Genomic DNA, 22,754 nt, shown 5'->3' on the forward strand with positions numbered 1-22,754 from the left:
AATTTGGATGGTCCACCTCGTTCCCTTTTAGGGGTACAAAAATTGCCAAAATATAAACGTTGTACCACGTGTTTGTTTTTTTGGTCCATTTTATCCCCTTGGATGAGATTCTATGATTACAGGGGTTCATTTCTTATCATAAGACATGGGCACCCTTCTTAAATTTTGGCAATGGGGGTCCACTGAAATTGTCCAATTGAAGCATAGTACAGGACCTCAATATGTTTCGGTGGTCCTATTACCAAATTTGTTTAGTACAACCACGTGTTCGGTTACTGACTCAATTAAGGTTATAAGGTATGGATGGGTATCCCCTTTCAATTTGGTAGGACCCTTCGGGTGTAGTACAGTCACGTGATCGATGATTTGGTTTTAATGCGCGACGAGGTCCCTGGTCAATGTTCTCTAGGAATTAGGTGGAAACTTTGAACAAGATTCTTGGCATTTAAAACTTTTTTTTCAACTTTTCAAACTAAAAAAAATGAAAACAAAAAATTGAAAACGAAAACTTTTCAAACTAAAAAAAAATCAAAACAAAAAATTGAAAACGAAAACTTTTAAACAAAAATCTTGAAACTAAAAAAATTTTCAAAACAAAAATTTGAAACGAAAAAATTTTTGAAACGAAAACATTTGAAACAAAATTTTGAAACGAAAAATTTTCAACAAAAAATTTGAAACGAAAAATTTTCAAACAAAAAATTTTGAAACAAATTTACAAACAAAAAAATTTCAAACGAAAAAATTTGAAACAAAAAATTTTCAAACAAAAATTTTTGAAATAATTTTCAAAACAAATTTCAAACGAAAAATTTTCAATTAGAATTTAAATCAAACAGTGATCAGCTTTCACGGTTAACCGTTAAACTTTATCCGGTTTTTAACTATTCGATTAACAAATAAACGGTTTTCAATTATTCGATTAACAAATAAACGGTTTTCAACTATTCGATAAACAGATGAACTGTTTCTTTCCTTTTCGCACCAGTGAGTGCAAGAATTGTTGTACTCGCTTTAAATACGCATCATTTTTGAAACAAGGTGTTAGTGTTCATCATGGATACACAGTGGAAACATCCATTTACCTGTATTCTCGCAGGGCCTAGTGGGTGTGGAAAAACGTATTTTGTGAAGCGATTACTGTCACATCTCCCAACCATGATCAATGCAAAATTTCGTAAGATATACTGGTATTATGCAGAATGGCAAGACGTGTATGCAACAATGCCGGTTCCAGTAGAATTTCACGAAGGACTTCCACGAATGAAAGATTTTCAGCCTCAAGATGGACCACATTTGATTATTATTGATGACCATATGCGAGAAGTGAATAGTGATATTGTTGATATGTTCACAAAAGGATCACATCATCGAAATATTAGTGTGATTTTTATAACACAAAATGTATTTCATCAAAGTAAAGCAAATAGAAATATGAGTTTAAATTGTTCGTATTTGGTGTTGTTTAAAAATCCACGTGACAAGTCACAAATCAAGCATATGAGTTATCAAATCATGCCTGAGCATCCACTGTTTCTACAAGAAAGTTATGCAGACGCAACAAGAAATCCACATGGCTATTTACTGCTGGATCTTAAACAAGATACACCCGATGAAATGCGATTTCGTACAAATATTTTTCCCGACGATTTGCATCATTATGTTTACGTACCAACAAAACATGTTTAAATTATTGTGCATGTGAAAAGAATGACTTAGTCTGTCACGATGTCTCCTACAGTGAAACACGCTGATCTGCTACGTGCTCTGCACAAAGCTAAACCAAGATTGCGTAAAGCTATTATTGCCAATGCAGACGCTTCATTAATTCATAGTATTTGTGAATGTTGTTATAATGTCTTAAAAGGCAATGTTCCACTGACAAGTGCGCAGAAGTCAAGATTAAAGCGTTACAAGAACACGCTCCGCTATCTCGTAGACAATACAAAATCATTGGATAAAAAGAAGAAACATTTAGCCGTACAACAAGGAGGATTCTTACCTGCATTACTTGCACCTATTGTAGGAAGTGTGTTATCCAGTATTTTGTTTAAACAATAAACATCATGGAACATAGCAAGAAGATGGTTTTAGTCCCACCAGAAATGCTTCAACGAATGCATGCATCATCATCCCGTGTGAGTGAAAATCGAGAATCTAATCTCGATCGTGAAATGCAATCCATATTGAATACATCGTATCCAAGTGATGAAGAAAAATGGAATCAGTACAATAGAATATTACAGAAATATCTTTATGTGATACGTAAACAAGAAGAACCAATACCACTTACAATTACATCAATGAAACCTGATGGTGACGTCCCGAATGTTGACGATAGCACGAAACAAGAAATTTTAGCCGCAATACCACAAATGTATCGTAAGAAAGCCGAACTACTATTCCGTCGTTTAAAACAAGATGACGCAATTACGTGGGATCATAAAGGAACAGTGTACATCAACGATAATAAACTACATGGATCCAATATTGTAGATTTAATGTGCGATGTGACTCGACCGAGGAAACATTCTAATCCTCAAGGCTGGGAATTGTTTTGCAACTACCTTGCATCGTCAAACACACCTCAAGAATTGATTGGTAATCCACGAAGATTAAACTATATTGTCAAGCATAATAGTACAACAGCATCTGAAGGATCTGCACCACCAAAACCGGCACCTGAATTATTTTCTTCCGGAGAAGAAGAAGAAGAAGAAGACGATGATGATGTTTTAGAAGTCCGACCAAAAAGAAAACGTATCATTCCACAATGGTCAACGTACAAACCATGAACAAAAAGTTGAAATCCATTTATTACAATCCAGCACACCCTGCATCATTTTCTACTGCAAAGAAATTATGGCAAGCCACAGGAAAATCTATACCTCTAACCAAAATAAAACTTTGGTTAAACAAACAACCTACCTACACGTTACACCGTCCTGTACGTCGTCGTTTCCGTAGAGATTTTTATCTTGTCAACAATATTGATGATCAATGGGAATGTGATTTAAATGATTTACAATCACTTCAAAACTATAATGACAATTACCGCTATATTCTTACAGTGATTGATGTGTTTAGTCGGTACGGGTGGGCTGTACCACTAAAATCAAAAAGTGCCGAGGATATAGTGAATGCATTTGAAATGATTTTCCAGGAGAGGAAACCAATTGTACTACGTAGTGATCAAGGAACTGAATTTACCAACAAGACAGTACAAAAGTTTCTCAGAAAACACAACGTGCAACATGTTACAACAAAGGATCCAGATATTAAAGCCAGCATCGCAGAAAGATTTAATCAGACATTGAAACATCGTATGTGGAAATACTTTACCAAATATCAAACATACAATTACATCAAAGTATTGCCTTTACTTGTAAAAGCATACAATGAAAGTCGGCATTCCAGTATTAAAATGGCACCTGCAAACGTTTCTCAGGACAATTTACTGGAGGTGTGGCATAACTTATACTACAAAAAGCTACAACGTTCAAAACAAGATACGGATTTATCTGTTGGTGATACTGTTCGTATAAGTAAAACAAAACGTATCTTTGACAAGGGTTACCTCGAGAACTGGACTTGGGAAATATTCAGAGTAAAAGCCGTTGTACCAAGAAACCCACCAGTGTATCGACTAGAGGATTTAAATCATCAACTTATCGATGGCGTTTTCTACAGAGAAGAATTACAACCAGTACCGCTCCCTTCGACGTTCCTCATCGATAAAATATTACGTACAAGAACAAAAGGTCGCAGAAAGGAGTATCTCGTCCAGTGGAAAGGATATCCTTCCTCATTCAATTCGTGGATCCCTGCAACTTCATTGAAGAAGAAGAAGAAGAATGGAACCTGATCAAGATTTTTACGTTACACTTCCCAGTAATAGTTCCATGGATTATTTTCCAGAAAATACATTGACTTCATATATTACGAAATTACAACGACGTGTAGAGTTTCGCCAGAAATGGGATGTGGCAATTGTAGAGATTCATTATCCACATTCTTTGCTGAACATTAACAGTAAAAACAATAAAATATATTACAAATCATCAAGTAGTAATGATCAGGAACCGTGGAAGGTTGTAACGATCCCTGTACGCTATTATAACAATATACGGGATCTTATTCATGCAATTAATATACATCATAAAGAAACCAATTTATTTATATCTCATGACGCAACTAATAATATATGCCTCATAAGACATCCCAAAAAGGAAATCCATACTTCTGTACAATTGTCACCAAGTGTTAGTTTAATGCTTGGATTTGACCCGAAAAGTGATTTAAAAGATATGGAAAAGGGACAATATACACCGGATGTACGATTAGGCTTACCATCACAAATGTACGTCTATTGTGACATTATTGAATCTGTCATTGTTGGAGATACAATGGTACCCTTGCTACGAATTGTCAACATGGATCCTGTGAATCATACTTTTGGAAGTCATGCAGTACAAATCTTTAATCCTGCACATTATGTTCCGGTGGAAAAAATGAATTTTGAGCAAATACAAATCGATATAAGGGATAGCACAGGTCATCGGATGCCATTCACCTTTGGAACGGTGTGTACAAAACTACATTTCCGTCGTCGTCGTCATGACTGATCCGTATTTGCAATACTACCAAAAACAAGCGTTATCCGGTATCGGCAACGTCTATGTGGGAAGTCCCTATCAAGCAGGACATGGCATTGGAAGTTTCCTTGGTGGCTTATTTCGTTCAGTGTTACCACTTGTGAAGCAAGGCGCTAAAACTGTGGGAAAAGAATTATTAAAATCAGGTGCCAATATGATTAATGATGTTGTGATCTCGAATCAACCGCTGGAAGAATCGTTTCATCAACGTATGCAAGAGGCAAAATCGAATTTACAAGAAAAAGCTAAAAACAAGTTGAAAACTATGCTGGGAAGTGGATATCATAAACGAAAATGGGATGACTGCTCTCAGTTTGAGGTTGACCTTCCAACGATCAACAACACCATCAATCCTACAAAGAGACGTAAATTATCACATAAGAAGAAGAAGAGATCATTGGCATCGTCACCAGATATTTTTGATTAATTCAACGATGGCTTTCTTACATCATCAATCCTGTGAATGTGTAAAAAGTGAATTGGACATTTTTTCAACGTTGCCCACGCAAACCAGTGTTCTGGACAATCGTATTATAGGCTACAAACCAATTAGTTCAATAGCTGAAAATTCACCAATAGAATTTGTAGTGAGTGGTAGCAGTGATGAATATATTGATTTACCACAAACCTTATTATACATCCAAGCACAAATTGTGAAACCAGATGGTTCCTCCTTCATCAATACGGATAAAGCAATTGCACCTGTCAATGATTTTCTAAATGCTATGTTTAGTGAAGTACAAATCTACTTGAACAATAAACTGATTTCATTTCCGTCACATAATCATCCATATCGTTCGTACATGGAAAAACTACTCAATTATAGTGATGGAGCTAAAAATACACATTTACAAACAGCAATGTGGTTTCAAGATACGGCTGGTCATATGAACGCAACCACAAGTGAGAACAAAGGATTTCAACAACGCTATGAACTGACAAAACAAAGTATGAAATTCGATATGATTGGACATCTTCATTGTGACATTTTTAATCAAGATAAATTTTTAATTCATGGAGTGGAATTACGTGTGAAACTTATTCCTGCAAAGCCAAACTTTTGTCTCATGGCCGGTGAAAGTGGTGTCAATGCAAAAATCAATATTCTAGATGCATCGTTACAGGTGAAAAAAGTCAGCATCAGCCCTAGTGTCAAATTGGCACACAATAAAATTTTACAATCTACACCGGCAAAGTATCCTCTGACAAGGGTTCAAATGAAATCATTTACCATCCCGAAGGATATACAATCCAAAACTATTGATAACCTGTTTATGGGAACATTGCCAAATCGTATTATTGTAGGATTTACATCGAATGAAGCATCCAGTGGAACTATTACCACCAATCCATTTGAATTTCAACATCTAAACATTAATTTCTTTACATTGTACGTGGATGGAAAAGCTGTACCTTCAAAACCATTGCAACCCAACTTTGAAGAAAATCTCTACATTTCATCGTACCACACATTGTTCTCAGGCTCTGGCATACATTTTACCAATACTGGAAATACAATTTCAAGAGCCGACTACAAGAATGGATATACACTGTTTGTATTTGACCTAACTCCCGATTCTTCTGCTGGAGATTGTCACTATTGGAATTTACAACGACATGGAGCCATCCGATTGGAAGTTCATTTCCAAGAGAAATTAGCAGCACCTGCAAACTGTATTGTGTATGGAGAGTTTTCCTCACTCCTAGAGATCGACCACCAGCGCAACATTATCCTGGACTTTTAAATTACAAGGTACGTATACGTTATGTATCATTTCCATTCACGATGTTGAATACATTACAATTAGCTAGTGCTTTACACGGTAGTCCATTATTCAGAAATCATTTTACCGGGGTATTTGCAAGCGATGAGTTGCCCTCACGGATTTCTCTTCCTCTGGCAATCATTGTAAATACAGATCCATCCACAAAACTAGGAAGTCATTGGATTGCAATTTATATTGATCATCGCGGTGTTGGAGAATATTTTGACAGCTATGGCCTTCCTCCTTATGTATCACAACATGTTGCATTCTTAAAACTTCATTGTATATACTATAAATATAATAATAGCCAAATGCAAAGTCTTGGTTCTTCCGTATGTGGCTATTATGCTTATTTTTATTTGTGCTGTAAAGCCCAAGGAAAATCTCTGCGTGAAATTCAATATTTGTTCACAACAGTACCCACGGTTAATGATCGTAGACTGTTGCAATATACCTTCCAGGTAATTTTATCATATTTATTATTGCAAATGTATTTGTTTAATCATCATCTATTTCTATACTAATCATCTTTTTCCTCGTTCTTTTTTACAGAATTCACAATACGAAGCTTTGCAAACGGGTGCTATGCTGCAAAACATGGAAACAAATCATTACAATCAAGAAGAGGAGGCAGTCTAATGAAGAAACCCAGCTCAATATACAAACATTGTCAATAAGAAAGAAAAAGAAGAAACCAGAAAATGAATAAAATACAATTTATGCTTATTTATGTGTTTTTATTGTCCATTCCATATACAACGTTATCAGATTCTCCTAAAGAACTGTGCGATATAAGACGAGAACCCTGTGCAAAGTTTCCACCTAATTCCTAGAGAACATTGACCAGGGACCTCGTCGCGCATTAAAACCAAATCATCGATCACGTGACTGTACTACACCCGAAGGGTCCTACCAAATTGAAAGGGGATACCCATCCATACCTTATAACCTTAATTGAGTCAGTAACCGAACACGTGGTTGTACTAAACAAATTTGGTAATAGGACCACCGAAACATATTGAGGTCCTGTACTATGCTTCAATTGGACAATTTCAGTGGACCCCCATTGCCAAAATTTAAGAAGGGTGCCCATGTCTTATGATAAGAAATGAACCCCTGTAATCATAGAATCTCATCCAAGGGGATAAAATGGACCAAAAAAACAAACACGTGGTACAACGTTTATATTTTGGCAATTTTTGTACCCCTAAAAGGGAACGAGGTGGACCATCCAAATTTATCATGATACATATTGAGGTCCTGTACTATAATACCAAATGTTGAAATTGGTCAATTTCCAAAATTTAAGGGGTGGACCAAGGTACCCCTCCCGGGTTGCACCAATGTACCCATGTCTTATAATAGATAATGGACCCCTATACATGACCATATAATCATATAAGGTAATAGGACCTCATCCAAGGGAATAAAATGAGCCAAAAAACCAAACATGTGGTTGTACTAAAATTTGGCAATTTTGTACCCCTAAAAGGGAACGAGGTGGACCACCCAAATTTATCATAATACATGTTAGGGTCCAATACTATAATACCCAATGTTGAAATTGGGCAATTTCCAAAATTTAAGGGGTGGGCCATGGTACCCTTCCCAAATTTTTCAAGGGGTGCATTAATATACCCATGTCTTATGAAAGGTAATGGACCCCTATACATGACCATATAACCATATAAGGTAATAACATCTCATCAAAGGGGATAAATTGAGCCAAAAACCAAACACGTGGTACAACGTATTGCTTACGTTTATATTTTGGCAATTTGGTACCCCTAAAAGGGAACGAGGTGGACCATCCAAATTTATCATAATACATATTAGGGTCCGGTACTATAATACCAAATGTTTAAATTGGGCAATTTCCAAAATTTAAGGGGTGGGCCAAGGTACCCCTCCCAAATTTCTCAATGGGTGCATTAATATACCCATGTCTTATGAAAGGAAATGAACCCCTGTATACGCCCATATAACTATATAAGGTAATAACACCTCATCAAAGGGGATAAATTAGGTCAAAAACCCCCGAAATTTCAATTTTTGGCAATTTTTTACCCATAAAAGGGAACGACATAGACACCCAATACTAATAGAGGTACATACCCTGGTCCTAGGCTACTACACCCAATTTTTAGATTTGGCAATTTCCGAAATTTAAGGGGGGTGGTCCTATGTACCCCTGCCAAAATTTAGGGGGTGGGCCAAGGTACCCCTGCCAAAATTTAGAGGGGGTGGTCCTAGGTACCCCTAGGTCATTGACCCCGGACCAAGGTCATTGACCTTTGACCTATGACGTCACAAAAATTTTTGCTGACTCGGCGCAATATACGCCGGGGAGTACTACTACACAGTTTCACTATATTATTGCCCAATTACGACAATTCAGTGATATTAGTGGTGAACGTATCAATTTCTGTAAAACAATAGTGTTGACATTTCATAACTGGAAAATGGATGGCATTCCAGAGCCCTTTTCAACTATTGAAGTGGTAGATCAAGTTAAAATATTGGGTGTTACATTTTCGAATAGTGACAGTATCCATTATGAAAGAATTTGGGATCCATTACTGAATACTGTGCGCGGGCTGTGTCTCCAACAAAAATTACGCAAATTAGACCTTATCCAACGTATTTGGTATGTAAATAGTTATTTGTGTGCAAAATTATGGTATTACGCTCACATATATCCGATATCGGACCTATATCTTCGAAAACTTCATTCTGTTATTGGTTGGTTTATTTGGGCAGGACTTTATTTTCGTGTCACACGTAATACCCTTATTCTACCTTGGAAACAAGGGGGCTTAGAGCTGATTTCGATACGTGAGAAATGTAAGGCGTTTTTCTTAACCAATAATTATAAGCAATATCAATTTCCTGACAGTATTACACATCAGTGGCTTTCGTGCTGGATGGTCTCATTTCCAGCACCCAACCCCCCTGATATAGAATCCCTCAAAGACGCCCCTATGTATATTAAAGAATGCGTACAAGGTTGGTCGTATCTACCTCTCTTGGATCCCACCAATTATTTCAATGTCAAAATTCTGGGTCAGTACTTACTTGCACCTCTGTACAACGAAATGGTTCCGCACGTTCAGCAAAAGTTTCCCACAAAAAACTGGAAGATGATATGGCATAATGTGCACAATGTCACTCTGTCAACGCAGGTAAGGAGTACCTGGTATATGATTGTGAATGAGCTTGTTCCTACTAATGTTAAATTAAAACGTATTGGAGTACTACAAACGGATATATGTCAACAGTGTGCTCAACCTGATACGATTGAACACAGACTGCAATTCTGTGCTCAATCCCCTGATATCTGGAGAACGTTAACACGAATGTTAAGTGTCATATGCCGTTTACATGCGACTGTGTTTGAACCTCAGTATATACTGTTTCCAGAATATCGTTTCTTTCCGATCACAAAACACAATACTGTCACCTGGCTAATTGGACAATCACTTTTCTATATCATGGATACGTATCCGTGTGGCAATATCTTTGATTACATTATTTTTCTGAAAAATGCTTGTAAAAGATTTTCTGTACAGTGCGAAAACAAATATTTTGCTCACTACTTACGAATCTTGTATAATGAATATATGCACTGAGATGTTATAAGTTCCTGTAGTGTAACCAAATGAAAATAAAAAAAAAGTGGTAGAGCGTTCATCTCTGGTGCTCCGGGTCTCGGGTTCGATCCTAGCTCGCGCCAAGTGAGCTTTGTGGTGGACAAACACCGTGTGCGTGGGTTTCCTCGGGCGTTTCCTCTTACTTTCTTTTCTTCCACCACTTCATTTATTTCTCATCATCATCGTCTCCTTTAGCCTATCCGTCATAACTGTGGGACGCAAAATTTAAAGATTCCATTTTATTTTCATTTTATCTATAATGCCATTGAGGACTTAGAGTATACTAACAAACTTGTGTAAAAATTTCGCTGAAAAATTGTATATTGTCCTAGCTATCATTCGTTGCTAATTACTTTTACATTTCTTCGTCTCGTATTATCTTAAAAGGATTAACATTAATTTAAAATGAACTTATATCTTACAAATATCTAGTGGCGGATCTAGAAAGTAAAAACTGGGGAGCTAGCCAGAACCCATTCTATGATAGCTATATCATGAGTTTACAATAAACTTTCAAAAATATATAAGTTATTAAATAATTTTTGTCACTCAAAAAACTGAGTAGGCCACGACCCGGGCTAGATTCGCCACTGCAAATATCTAAATTGTATTTTTTGTATTAATATAACACATACTAACACATACTGGTCTTCGGGAGCAGGCCTTCTCGTCACCCTTAGCTGCGAGCCTGTATTATTATATTGCAAATATAGTGGAGAAATTTAAGAAAAAGCCCTACTCATAGTAGTCAATAAACAACCACCTTCTGATACCGACAAATATTTCTCAATGTTTTTTAATGTATGCCATTTCTGATGAAAAAAATATTAAGTCTTCTGTAATTTAGATCAGAAAATGTTTATGTAAAAAGAAAAATACTTATATTAAACAGACTTAGGAATTATAAAACAATGATTGGAAAGGGGGAGTTAGTTGAATGTATTATTATTATTATTATTATTATTATTATTATTATTATTATTATTATTATTATTATTCAAGATGGCGCCGACTGAAGAAACATGTGGTCTATGCCTCAGACCATTTTTCGGTAAACAACTAATATTAGCATGTTGTTTGTGTAAAATTAGATTTCATGTAAAGAACTGTCTAAAATTTGGACGTATTGAATATGACATGTATTTCTTCAATGGTAAATCTACGTATAAGTGTCAGAATTGCATTAGGAATAGAGATGAGAATGTGACCATTACTCCGACCACAACGAAGCAGTTTGGACCTCGAAAAGAAGATCAAAATCTGAATTCCGATGCTGAGATAAGTGAAGCTGAAGATATAGAAGAGAAATCAGATTCGATTTTAAGCCATAAAGAACATAATTGCTCTACTTGTTGTGTCGAAGTGAAAAATAAGCTATATGAGGTTTTAGTTATGTTAAGTGATATTAGTGAAAAATATGATTCCTTGAAGGCTGAACTGATATCGATGAAACAAGAAAATATAAAATTAAATGAGTTGCTATCAGCTAATAATAAAGCTCGTACATTTGCTGAAGTGATAAATAGTTCAATACCCTCTGATCAAAAAAAAGGTGCAAGGTGATTCTATGAATGTCATGGTCAAGGACAATGAAGCACCCTCTAACAGTTTACAACAGGAAACAAGTGTTGGTGAATGGAAGCTGGTAACCAAACGCCTAAGGCGAAACAACCAAGAACTTCCGAGTGGAACAAAAACTACAACCTTATCTGACTCTGACAACAGGAATCGTAATACTTTAATGCAAGGAAAGAATGCCCCGGGCAAACTGAAAGTAAACAAAAAAGGTCCTCGTACGTCTGCACTGTTTGTGACGAGACTCGATCCTAGTGTTTCGTGTAAAGATCTCTCTGCATTTGTGAAGGAAAGTGCTAATGTTAATGTTACTAAATGTGTACAGTTAAAAACAAAACACAGTAGTTATTCTTCGTTTTATGTAGCTGTAGAAGAAAATGATTTTGATTGTGTCTATAATCCAAATGTCTGGCCAGATGGTGTCTTATTTACTAAATTTATGGGTCGACTAAAGGAAGAAATTGTATGCCATGAAGTAAGAGCTGAGAAGGTGGATAGTAAAGGTAAATAAATAGCATAAACTAATATAAAATAAGTATGACGCACTTGCGATTATATTATCAAAATGCTAATGGAATTAATACGAAAGAGAAGGTATTTATAGATGAAGTAAATTGTAATGACTTTGATATTTATTGTATCACTGAAACTTGGTTAAAAGAAAGGAATCAACACTTTGTACAATTATCAAATAATTACAATACTATACGTAAAGATAGAAACTTGGCACTAGTAAACAAGACTAAGGGTGGGGGCTGTATAGTTATCATAAAAAAGGAATATGCATATGAAATTATAACTCCCCCAGATGATATTCTTGATATTATTATAGTTAAAGTTTTAATCCCTGACAACAAGCCATTATTATTGTGCTTGCATTATATTCCCCCTGACTTACCATTAAAGAATTTTATTAACTATTGTGAATGGTTAACCATTTTTCTAATAACAAGAAATTGTAACCTCATAGTTTTAGGTGATTTTAACGTAGGTGGAATAGATTGGGCTACTGGAACTATAACCACATATAACTACTACACTATGAAAAAAGCTGACAAAGTAATTGAACTAAGTAATATACTTAATCTAAAACAATTGAATAGGTCGTATGATCCTAATAGGAAAGATAAAGTTCTAGACCTGTTGCTAACCAACATGGATAATAGTTCCATTGTGTATGATGTCCCACCTTTAATAAAAATTGACCGCTTCCATCCACCTTTTGTTTTTGAATGGGAAATAATTAAAAGTAATAATAACAATCAAGACAATATCTCTAACCAAACAAAAGTTTTTGATTTTAAGAATGCTGACTTCTTAGGTGTATATCAGGGTATCAAGGCAATTAATGAATTGAATATAGATACAATTGATATTAATACTATGACCAACAGTTTTTATGATAGTATATATAATGTTCTAGATACTTGTGTACCTAAGAAAGTAGTCATTAATAAACCTAAGTTTAAAGACCCCTGGATGAATAGGGAACTGAAAACTTTAATAAATAAGAAAACTAAATGTTTCGTCAAAGCAAGACAAACCAATGACAGTATGTGGTACCAAAGGTATTCTGCATTACGTAAAATTGTAAAAAAGAAATATCTAGAAGCGAGAAAGGCCTATTATCTTAGTTTAGAAAACAGCATTGTTAGTGACAATAAGGTATTCTGGAAAGTATTTAAAAACTCAGATGACAAAAAATTACCTAATGAAATGAAATATAATGAAACAGTAGCTACTGCACAGACTGATGTTGTGGAGCTGTTTAAAGACATGTTCAGAGAAAATTTTAATTTGGGACTAAGTCATGTAAATGGCCATAACATGTATTCTACATTACCTATTTGTAGCGGAGATATAATTAATATACCTAATATTTCTGAATCGGATGTCCTTAGTGCAATTAAACAGATCAATGGAAGTACCTCTCCTGGTCCAGATAACATACCGTACTATATAATAAAAGCATGTGGTACTGAGTTGTCATCCATTCTAGCAAATATATTCAATGAATCACTCAGATGTGGAGAGTTTCCATCGACATGGAAACAAGTATATATTGTACCTGTACATAAAACAGAAGATAAAAATAATATGAAAAATTATAGGCCAATCACATTAGTTAATGCATTTAGTAAGATATTTGAAATAATAATACACAACTATATATACTTTAATGTAAAAAATAAACTGACTGAATTTCAGCATGGGTTTTATAAAGGCAGATCAATTGTTACGAATCTTGTACACTTTACAGATTTTACGTACTTAGCTCTTAAAAATAGACTACAGGTTGACACTATATATATTGATATGTCAAAGGCTTTTGACTCTATAGAACATGGACTTCTAGTTCGTAAATTATCCAATGTTGGTCTATCTTCTCAGTATATTCGATGGTTCCAAAGTTATTTATCAAACAGAACATATAGAGTGAAAGTTGGTCATGTAACTTCCAGTATTGGCTGTATAAAGAATGGTATACCTCAGGGATCTCCTTTAGGACCACTTCTTTTTTCATTATTTATTAATGACCTGACGGAAAAGGTTAAATTCTCAAATATATTATTATATGCTGATGATTTGAAATTATTTAGAATAGTGAATAGCGAATACGATAACTACTTACTCCAAAAAGACTTGGATAGTATTAGTATATGGTGTAAAAATAATCTACTGAAAATAAACTGTAATAAAACTAAGTTTATTTCATATACCAATAAGACGCAATACTATGTTAGCAAATATGTCATAGATGGAATATCCCTGCAGAAAGTTGAAAAGATTAAAGATTTAGGCATAATATTTGACATGAATATGAAATTCAATTATCATATTAATGACATAGTAAATAAAACACGAAAGACTATAGGGTTTGTTTTTAGACAGTGGCCTGAGTTTAAAAATGCAAATACATATGTCTACCTATTTAAGGTACTTGTAAGACCCAGATTAGAATTTGGTGCAATTATATGGAATAATATATCCACAACATTATGTAGCAAAATTGAATCGGTTCAAAAATGTTTCATTAGGCTATTGTGTAGAAATAAGAAAAAAGATTACTACTTTCATAGTTATGATTACTGGAACAAATACTGGGGGTTGCAAGAATTACATGTAAGAAGAAAAATGATAGAGAAAAACTTTATTCAGAAAATTTTAGATAATAGATATAGTAGTGAATACTGCCTACATAATATAGGTATAAGGGTACCAACATATAATCTTAGAAGAGCATCGGAAGTGGTTCCCATGAATAAAAATTCTATAATCTTAAGAAAACTGACAAGTTCTTTTAATATATTATCGGGATAATTGTATTTATTGAACAGACGTATAGATTTTAATAGGTATGTATATTTTTTATAGTATATTTGTATGTTTGACGGTATCCTTATTTTAAGGACAATTTTAAGATAATTGACTAACTATTTTAATGAAGAATGAAATAATTATGTTTGTCCAGACAGATAAAAATTCTATAATCTTAAGAAAACTGACAAGTTCTTTTAATATATTATCGGGATAATTGTATTTATTGAACAGACGTATAGATTTTAATAGGTATGCATATTTTTTATAGTATATTTGTATGTTTGACGGTATCCTTGTTTTAAGGACAATTTTAAGATAATTGACTAGCTATTTTAATGAAGAATGAAGTAATTATGTTTGTTCAGACAAGACACAAGTCATAAAATTATGTGTACATTATAGGATAAACAATGACCTCCTATCGTCGAAACAAATGTATTATTAATATTAAAAGGAATATAAGATGTGTGTTATAACCCTTAGTTCTATGACTAAGTGCTGTATTTTTGCTATCTGGCTGTTCATGGCACTAAAAAATAAATATATTATTATTATTATTATTATTATTATTATTATTATTATTATTATTATTATTATTATTATTATTATTACCAGTAACAGCTGTTATGAACATAAGCTATTTTCTTTACACTCGCTAATACAAGAATTGGAATTAATAGCAGAAATGTCGTTCGAGTGATGAACCCTCGGCATTTTCTCTCGTAGAAGAGACAAGACCGTAACAGCTTTAGACGAGATTGCCTGGAAACACTGAAACAAAGTACTGAAAGTCAAGTCTATATTTCAACAATGTTTATAGAACTCCGCTGAAATTTGGTATTATAACGGCCATACAATGGCTGTTTTATTCTCTGATGTGAATAGGTTTTTTTGGAGGGGGGCTGTTTTCAGACTCGACTCGAGAACTACCTCTTGATGAAACTATTAAATTCGAATTGATAGTTAAAAAACGTAATTTATCAGAATACGAATCTTACTCTCAGTTCAACATTCATCTCAAATACCACTACTTGCTTATAAGAAGTAAATAGTTGCACTAAATTTGTTTGAACAATTACTTCAAAGATGCAAATGTTTTCCATGAACTTGTTTGAGCCATTACTTCAAAAGAGTAAATGTTTCCAATGAATTTTCTAGGACAATTACTTTTAAAAATGTCTAAATACTTTCATGAATTTATTAGGACAACAGGTGATATTTAGGTCTGTTTCCGAAGGCAAAGGAGAAGGAAAGTTATGTGTGCGTGGATACGAATTGAAGAAATTAGCTGAATGGAAATAAAAGACAAGTAAGTGTAGGGGAGAAACAGAAAACAATTTTAGATGAAATTAAGAACGAGAAAGAGAAATTGGTTGGAACTTGCGAAGAGGGATTATATCATGGATGGCGTGCAAAAATGAACAATGTAAAGAGAAGAGAGAGAGAAAGAGAGAGAGAGGGGGGCAGAGCGTAAAAGATTATAATTGATGTGCAGTTAATAAAACCGAACAGAAAGAACATTGCAATGTGAAGACAAAGTTAGCTTTAAGACGATAACGCATAAAAGCTTCGTAGTTTTCACCAAGTGACCAACCAGTAGTAACAGTATATCTACAGTGATTATTAATATACTTAGTTTCGCCCATAAAACGAGACAAGACAAGAAATAAGAATGTTTCGTCTCGTCTTATAAATTCTCTAGAAATCTCGAATCATTTTGTAAATTTATGTACAAAATTTATGCCGTGATTTTTTTCTGAATATCTTAATATTCATAGAAGTTATCAGAATTCTTCCATTATATCACGAAAAGTCCATAAAGGGTTGTTACAAAAACGTTCAAGACATATTTATTTCTGCAGTACACCTTATTGTGTAATGACTTGTGTAACATAAAACATTGATAAATGGTCTTCATTGCGTGTATACAATCACTTCAACATTTTATAGTTGTTTTTTATACTTTAAATCATGCAAACAGTGTTTTAGATCTAAAACTTGAGTGAAACGTACTAGACTGGTTAAACTTGACTGAAGAAATTTCTCGAATATTGAGTATGCTGTATGAAGATGAGACAAGAATTGTCATGTTTATAGTCTCGAATCAAATTGAAAATGCACATCTCGTGTCGACTCTCGTCTCGTTTTCGAGAAAATAATTAAGACGAAAAGAGAAATTTTGCGTTTCGTGGGTAACGTTAATCCTACTATATTCCATAAGACATACTTTTAAACGATCACACGTTTTCTTGCATATTCCGTAATTCTCATTGCAGATAGAAAAGAACTTAAAACCTCTATTTATTTAGCTATATTAACGAAAGTGAAATATGAAAAGAAGAAAATAAGGGACTGAATATAGTAAATTAGTACCAAGTCTCCCGTTTAGATGCACTTCAAAGCGATAAAGTATAGGACAATGGAAATGCCGAGGTTGAAATAGCGAGTAGAAATTCTTGAAATTCTGAATGTTCTCAACAGGTGTCTCTCGGGTGTTCTAAATCCTGCAATCGTCCTTGTCGCCTGCATGCTTCATTCTGTCGCGACCTTCCGAGTTCTGCACACAGAGGGCAGTTCCTTGCCAGCTTTTTTCAAAATCCCAGTCATTCTATTTTGTTTCGTCTCGACTGGATTCGTTCATTGTCTTGTTGTTTCTTCTCTTGAGGTGGGTTTCATTCTGTAATTGTGGCCCTATAATTACTCAGAATCCACTATATCACAATAAGAAATACGGCTAGCTTTATTATATAGGTTTTCCTTAACCTATTACTACGTTATTACTTATCTGTGAATGACTTCCTAAATTATTTACGGTTTTCGAATTTAGGTTTTTGACTTTTAGACTTCCAAAAAATGTTTCGTTCAAGTTGGGAAGCAGTGATGACGCCAGGGGCAAGTCCTTTGAGGGGCAAGTTGAGGATCAGACATTTTTGCGAGGCAGCTATTTATTGTATACTGAAAATAATAGTTTTATACTACTTGAACTACATTACAATACAATATGCCTGAGGGGGCAGTGGCGGATCTAGCCCGGGGCAGGGGAGCCTAGCCCCCCAGTTTTTGGAGTGGTGAACATGGTTTAAGCTATTATTTACATATTTTTGAAAGTTTATAGTAAACTTACGATATACATATCATATGACCAATAGTTTTTACCTTCTAAATGCACCACTGTGAAGGGGGAATTCGGAAGAACGTACAAGGCCTTTGAGGGGTTAGCCCATTCCCATTCCCCCTTTAGCGTCATCGCTGTCGGGAAGTGTAATAGAAACACTGTTTGTCCGTCAATCTGAAAACAGAAACCAGATCACTAGCAGAAAAATTAGAAGTTACTTTTTGATGTGCATTCCAGTAGCGGTACGTGGTCTGCAGAAGCAACGGTAGCAATATTAAAGGTATATGAGGAAACACGAGTTATTCAAATAATATTCAAAAAATATGAAGAGGAAAGTCTCTTCAAGTTATATTTATATAATTATTGCAAATTTTTCTATTACCTTCTGATTGAAATCTGGGATGCTCTCACCAAGTCTCTCAGAATAGAATACATCACTGCCGGAGATATTTCCTGCTTTATTTTCTTTAGTGTACACTGAGAAAAATCCGTTCTCCGGACAGCGGTATATTGTACAAATATACGGTATCCTCTTGCTTACTATAGAAATCAATACGGAGCATACGTTATCCGTATGATACATAGGCACTGCCGTTTGATGTTACATCATGCCGTTGCAGGATGTATGACATCTAACAGTTTTCCGTATATCACATGTATATACTTATGTTACCTTCGTCAGCTATATGCTATATACGTCCATTTGTATGTGAGATCCTGACCGCCTACATTGTTTCATACAGAAAGTACGTATAGATGGAACACTTATACAGAAAGTATTATAAAACATGCGTTTTCAGTTATACGTCTGGTGTACGTTAAGTCCAAAAACTACAGGAATTACGCATGTAACCTATCTTTTTAAGTATGCCACCTACAATTTTTTTTCTCAGTGTAGAGTAACACTTCTGTCCTCCTTCAACAGGCATTTTGTTAGCATTTCTTTATATGAACATAAGAGACAGAAATCTAATTTTCAGTGGCCACGCATTTTATTCTGCTGATCTACTGTAAAGAACTGAAATCTATTACTTTTTCTTCGAAATTGAGAAGAATGAATTTTTTAGTTTAGCATCCCACGCTTATGCCCTTTAGGTTAAATGAAACATGATTATTGAAAATGAATAATTGTGTTATTAATTTTTGTACTCTTCCGCCGGAAATCGAACACGGGACCATGTGCTCCTAAAGCACACGAGCTAGGCATTAGACCAAGTGTTCTTCTACTTCGAGATAATATTTATTAAATTTAATATTTTCAATGATTTATCGGTTTTTAATCAACGGGAATTACCGCGAAATGGAAAACTATAGAATTTGTTGCTGAAAATACCCTAAATATAGGAATTTCTCTTTTGTGAGTGGTAGGAATATATTTCAAAAGTAGGAAGAAAGAATGAACAGCGATTGCAAGTACTAGATATTTCTGCTATTATCAATGTTGATTTGATTTGATATATTATTCATTCTGTACATCATGTGACACGTTGTTTGGCTATTGAGAGTCTTCCTTATTTCAGTTCTTAACTGTAACAATATTTTAAATCGGATAATTTGTGGAAACAAAATTAAGAAACTGATTAAGCATAAAAAAATATGTATACTTTTGTACATAGTAAGATTATTATTCTTTCAGTATCACAAATTATTTCCTTGATTGTAAGTTACTTGGAGCTCCCTAGTTCGATCCCACCTCGCAACAAGTGAGCTTTGTGGTTGACGTATACTGTGTACGTGAGTTTTCTCGGGGTTATCTGTATCCTCCCACTTTCTACTTTCCACCACTTCATTCATTCTCACTATCTTCTTTAGCTTACAGGGTATAACTATGGGATGTAAAACTGAAAGATTTAATTTCATAAAAACTACTTATACGCCAATGAACAATATTGATGAGAGATTAATTTCAAATTACTTAACTAGGTGGAATGAGAAGAAATATCATAAATATTAAGTCTATTACAGTTTTGTGCACCGTTGGCTATTCAGTGTATCATTAGATATGCTTCCTGGTATTCCATGCTGGAATCTACTGATTTCATGGCTGCTAATATGACAATACCATAAAAAAGTTAACCACCTACCTTCAGAGAGAGTCAAAGTTAGACAGTTTTGAGGCAGTGAGCATTCTAAAAAAAATGCACTGACATGAGCACAATATTAAAATATGAATTACTTTATATTTTGATAATTCCTGTGTTTTAACCATAATGAATATTTTAGACCAGAACGCCCACAGGATGTTTCCCTACCCACAAGGGGGATGAGGGAAGATAGATACACAAGCGAAGTCACGAATGTACACACCTTAATGCAAGCAATATTCTTCATGTAATACAATAATTATTGACGTATTTTGCATAACTTTATTAATTGCAATATATATATATTAAAACTGTAGTAGATCAGTAAGTAAATGTAAAACGTCTGGGAATGCATTTCGAAGAACCGAACCCTTTTCGGAAATCCAGCAGGGAAAATTATCCCCTTTTACTCTCGCTGCGGACGTCTAATATTATTAGCGCTATATTATAAAACCACCGTAATACATAATCTCGCGTCTCTCAATCAGAAAAAAAAGTTTGCGCGCCATTACAGCATGATGAGCCCGCCTGCATTGCTGGCCCTAAAGTTACGCCGCTACTAAAATTATTATTATTATTATTATTATTATTATTATTATTATTATTATTATTATTATTATTATTATTATTATTATTATTATTATTATTATTATTAATATTTTGCACAACCGCCAAGCTTCCTTCCAGAATATTTTCTATAGGGCCCGGATGAAAATATGAAAAGGTTGGACTGAAGAGAAATTCATTTTTTCTTAGCTCCGGAGTAATGATTGTCCAACTCCGGGAGGGCCAAGCCCCCAACATTATGCCTGGAGAAATGCTACTACCACCAGACGTGTATTTGTTCTTTGCGAGTCTGCTTTCTGAACCAGTCTTCTCTTCCTCCAAGCTTCTGAGACTCACGTAAAATACAAATTGAGTTAAACGCTGCCAAGTGAAGGAATTCGTAACTAATACAAAAAAAAAAAAAAAAAAAAGAACTAGGAATTTGCCAATTGCCAAGGTGGTTGCAATTGGAAGCGGACAATACGAAAAGATCGCAGCGATGGAGGTAGAAAAAAATATGGTCTCAAATGTAAGGTTTGATATAATTTTACGTTATTGTATTCTGTTTTGATGCAAAATCTCGCATTTCCAACCTTCATTCATGGTCCAGGAGGCAAGTCAAGCCGTTTCCTCGAAACACTTCTATGAATCCGCTAGTATTTCCATAGTATTGTTTTATGGAACCACTAAAGTATTCCGAAGAGTCGTTTCGAGGGAATGGATTGCCTCCTAGACCATGAAACTATATTTTTCGAACACACACACACACACACACACACACACACACATATATATATATATATATATATATATATATATATATATATATATATATATATATATATATATAGCGAGAGAGAGAGAGAGAGAGACAGAGACAGAGAGAGAGTTTTTTGGAACGGACTTAATGAATTGAAAATATAAAATGATGATATGTATATGGTCAAATTATGTAAAATACTGAGAGTCAGATTAGGTACTTTTATTAGTTTGTTTAAATCATATTAAATTCAGGACTAAAATTCACTTCAATAAACCGAATATATTACACTTAAAAATTCTACATCGTGAAAGTTCTTGGCCAAATTAAAAATTAGACTCCTTCATATACAGGACGTCAGAGCGAATTATCTCGGATAAATGAGTTCCTTCGTAGGTAAACGGTTAGCATGCGTGCCTTTGGCGCGGGAGACCCGAGTTCGATTCCCAGCGGGAACTCATGTGGTTCGGATTCCACGTTAATCAGTAGGTCCACATCTCATATAGCCTCGCTGCTGAACGGGACATTAAACTAAAAATCAATCAATAACTCAATATCTCGGACAAATGTTAGCGGAGTTTGGGAGTATGTGTAATTACTGCATTGTTACTATTTGCATTTCTCAAAGTTTCTGCTTATCTTCAAATTGTCTCCAATTTAACTAAATCTAAGATGTCAGGAAGGAGGCAGCACAACTCGACTCAATTATTAGCCTTACTATGTACTATTAGGGATTAGTGTGACTGGCACAGCGAAGCGTTTTGCTTTTATAATAAAGATAGAATATGTAAATACTTTCTTTGAGATGCTTATGCAATCTGTAGCTCCTAAATATTTTGAGCTAATATAGCTCAGTGGTAGAGCGCTAATTTCTAATGTGTTCGGTCCTGATTCGATACCAAGTAAGCTTTGTGGTAGACAAACTCTGTGTGCGTGGATTTTCCAGAGGTTCTTACGTTTCCTCCCACTGTCATCATTTCACCATTTTATTTCGCATCATCATCATCGTCTTCATTAGACATAATACATATACGTAGGGCGTCCGCTTACTTCCGTTTCTTATGAATGATCAATGTCTCCACTTTTATAACTGACTTAAAAAAGGAGAAGGCTCTCAGTTTGACTTGAATGTATGTTTGTATGTTTATGGCTATATGCGATTATCTCGAGAACTGCTGAGTATATTTCGATGCAGTTTTCCCTAATCGGATAAGGTAGTCCTAAGTAAGGTTTGTACATATAAGAAATTCGGAAGGTAATAACTAATTAATTTTCAAAAATC

The 22,754-nt window shown here is 34.6% G+C and overlaps 1 protein-coding gene across 2 annotated transcripts in view; it reads left to right on the top strand.

Moving 5' to 3' along the window:
• The window catches only part of LOC145681538 (uncharacterized), a 265,950-nt gene that overhangs the window by 231,191 nt on the left and 12,005 nt on the right, over window positions 1-22,754 (top strand). Inside the window, exon 1 of one of the 2 annotated variants that reach the window (XM_081753181.1) lies at window positions 11,102-12,149. The exons of the other annotated variant lie outside the window; for it this stretch is intronic. Coding sequence (XP_081609307.1) covers window positions 11,639-12,149 — 511 coding nt within the window. The 5' untranslated portion in view covers window positions 11,102-11,638. Of the gene's footprint in view, window positions 1-11,101; window positions 12,150-22,754 lie in introns of those variants that run through there. 2 annotated transcript variants of the gene reach the window in all.

This window comes from Thermobia domestica, chromosome 3 (assembly GCF_964235325.1).
Source record: "Thermobia domestica chromosome 3, izTheDome1.hap1.1, whole genome shotgun sequence".
Taxonomy (NCBI): domain Eukaryota; kingdom Metazoa; phylum Arthropoda; class Insecta; order Zygentoma; family Lepismatidae; genus Thermobia; species Thermobia domestica.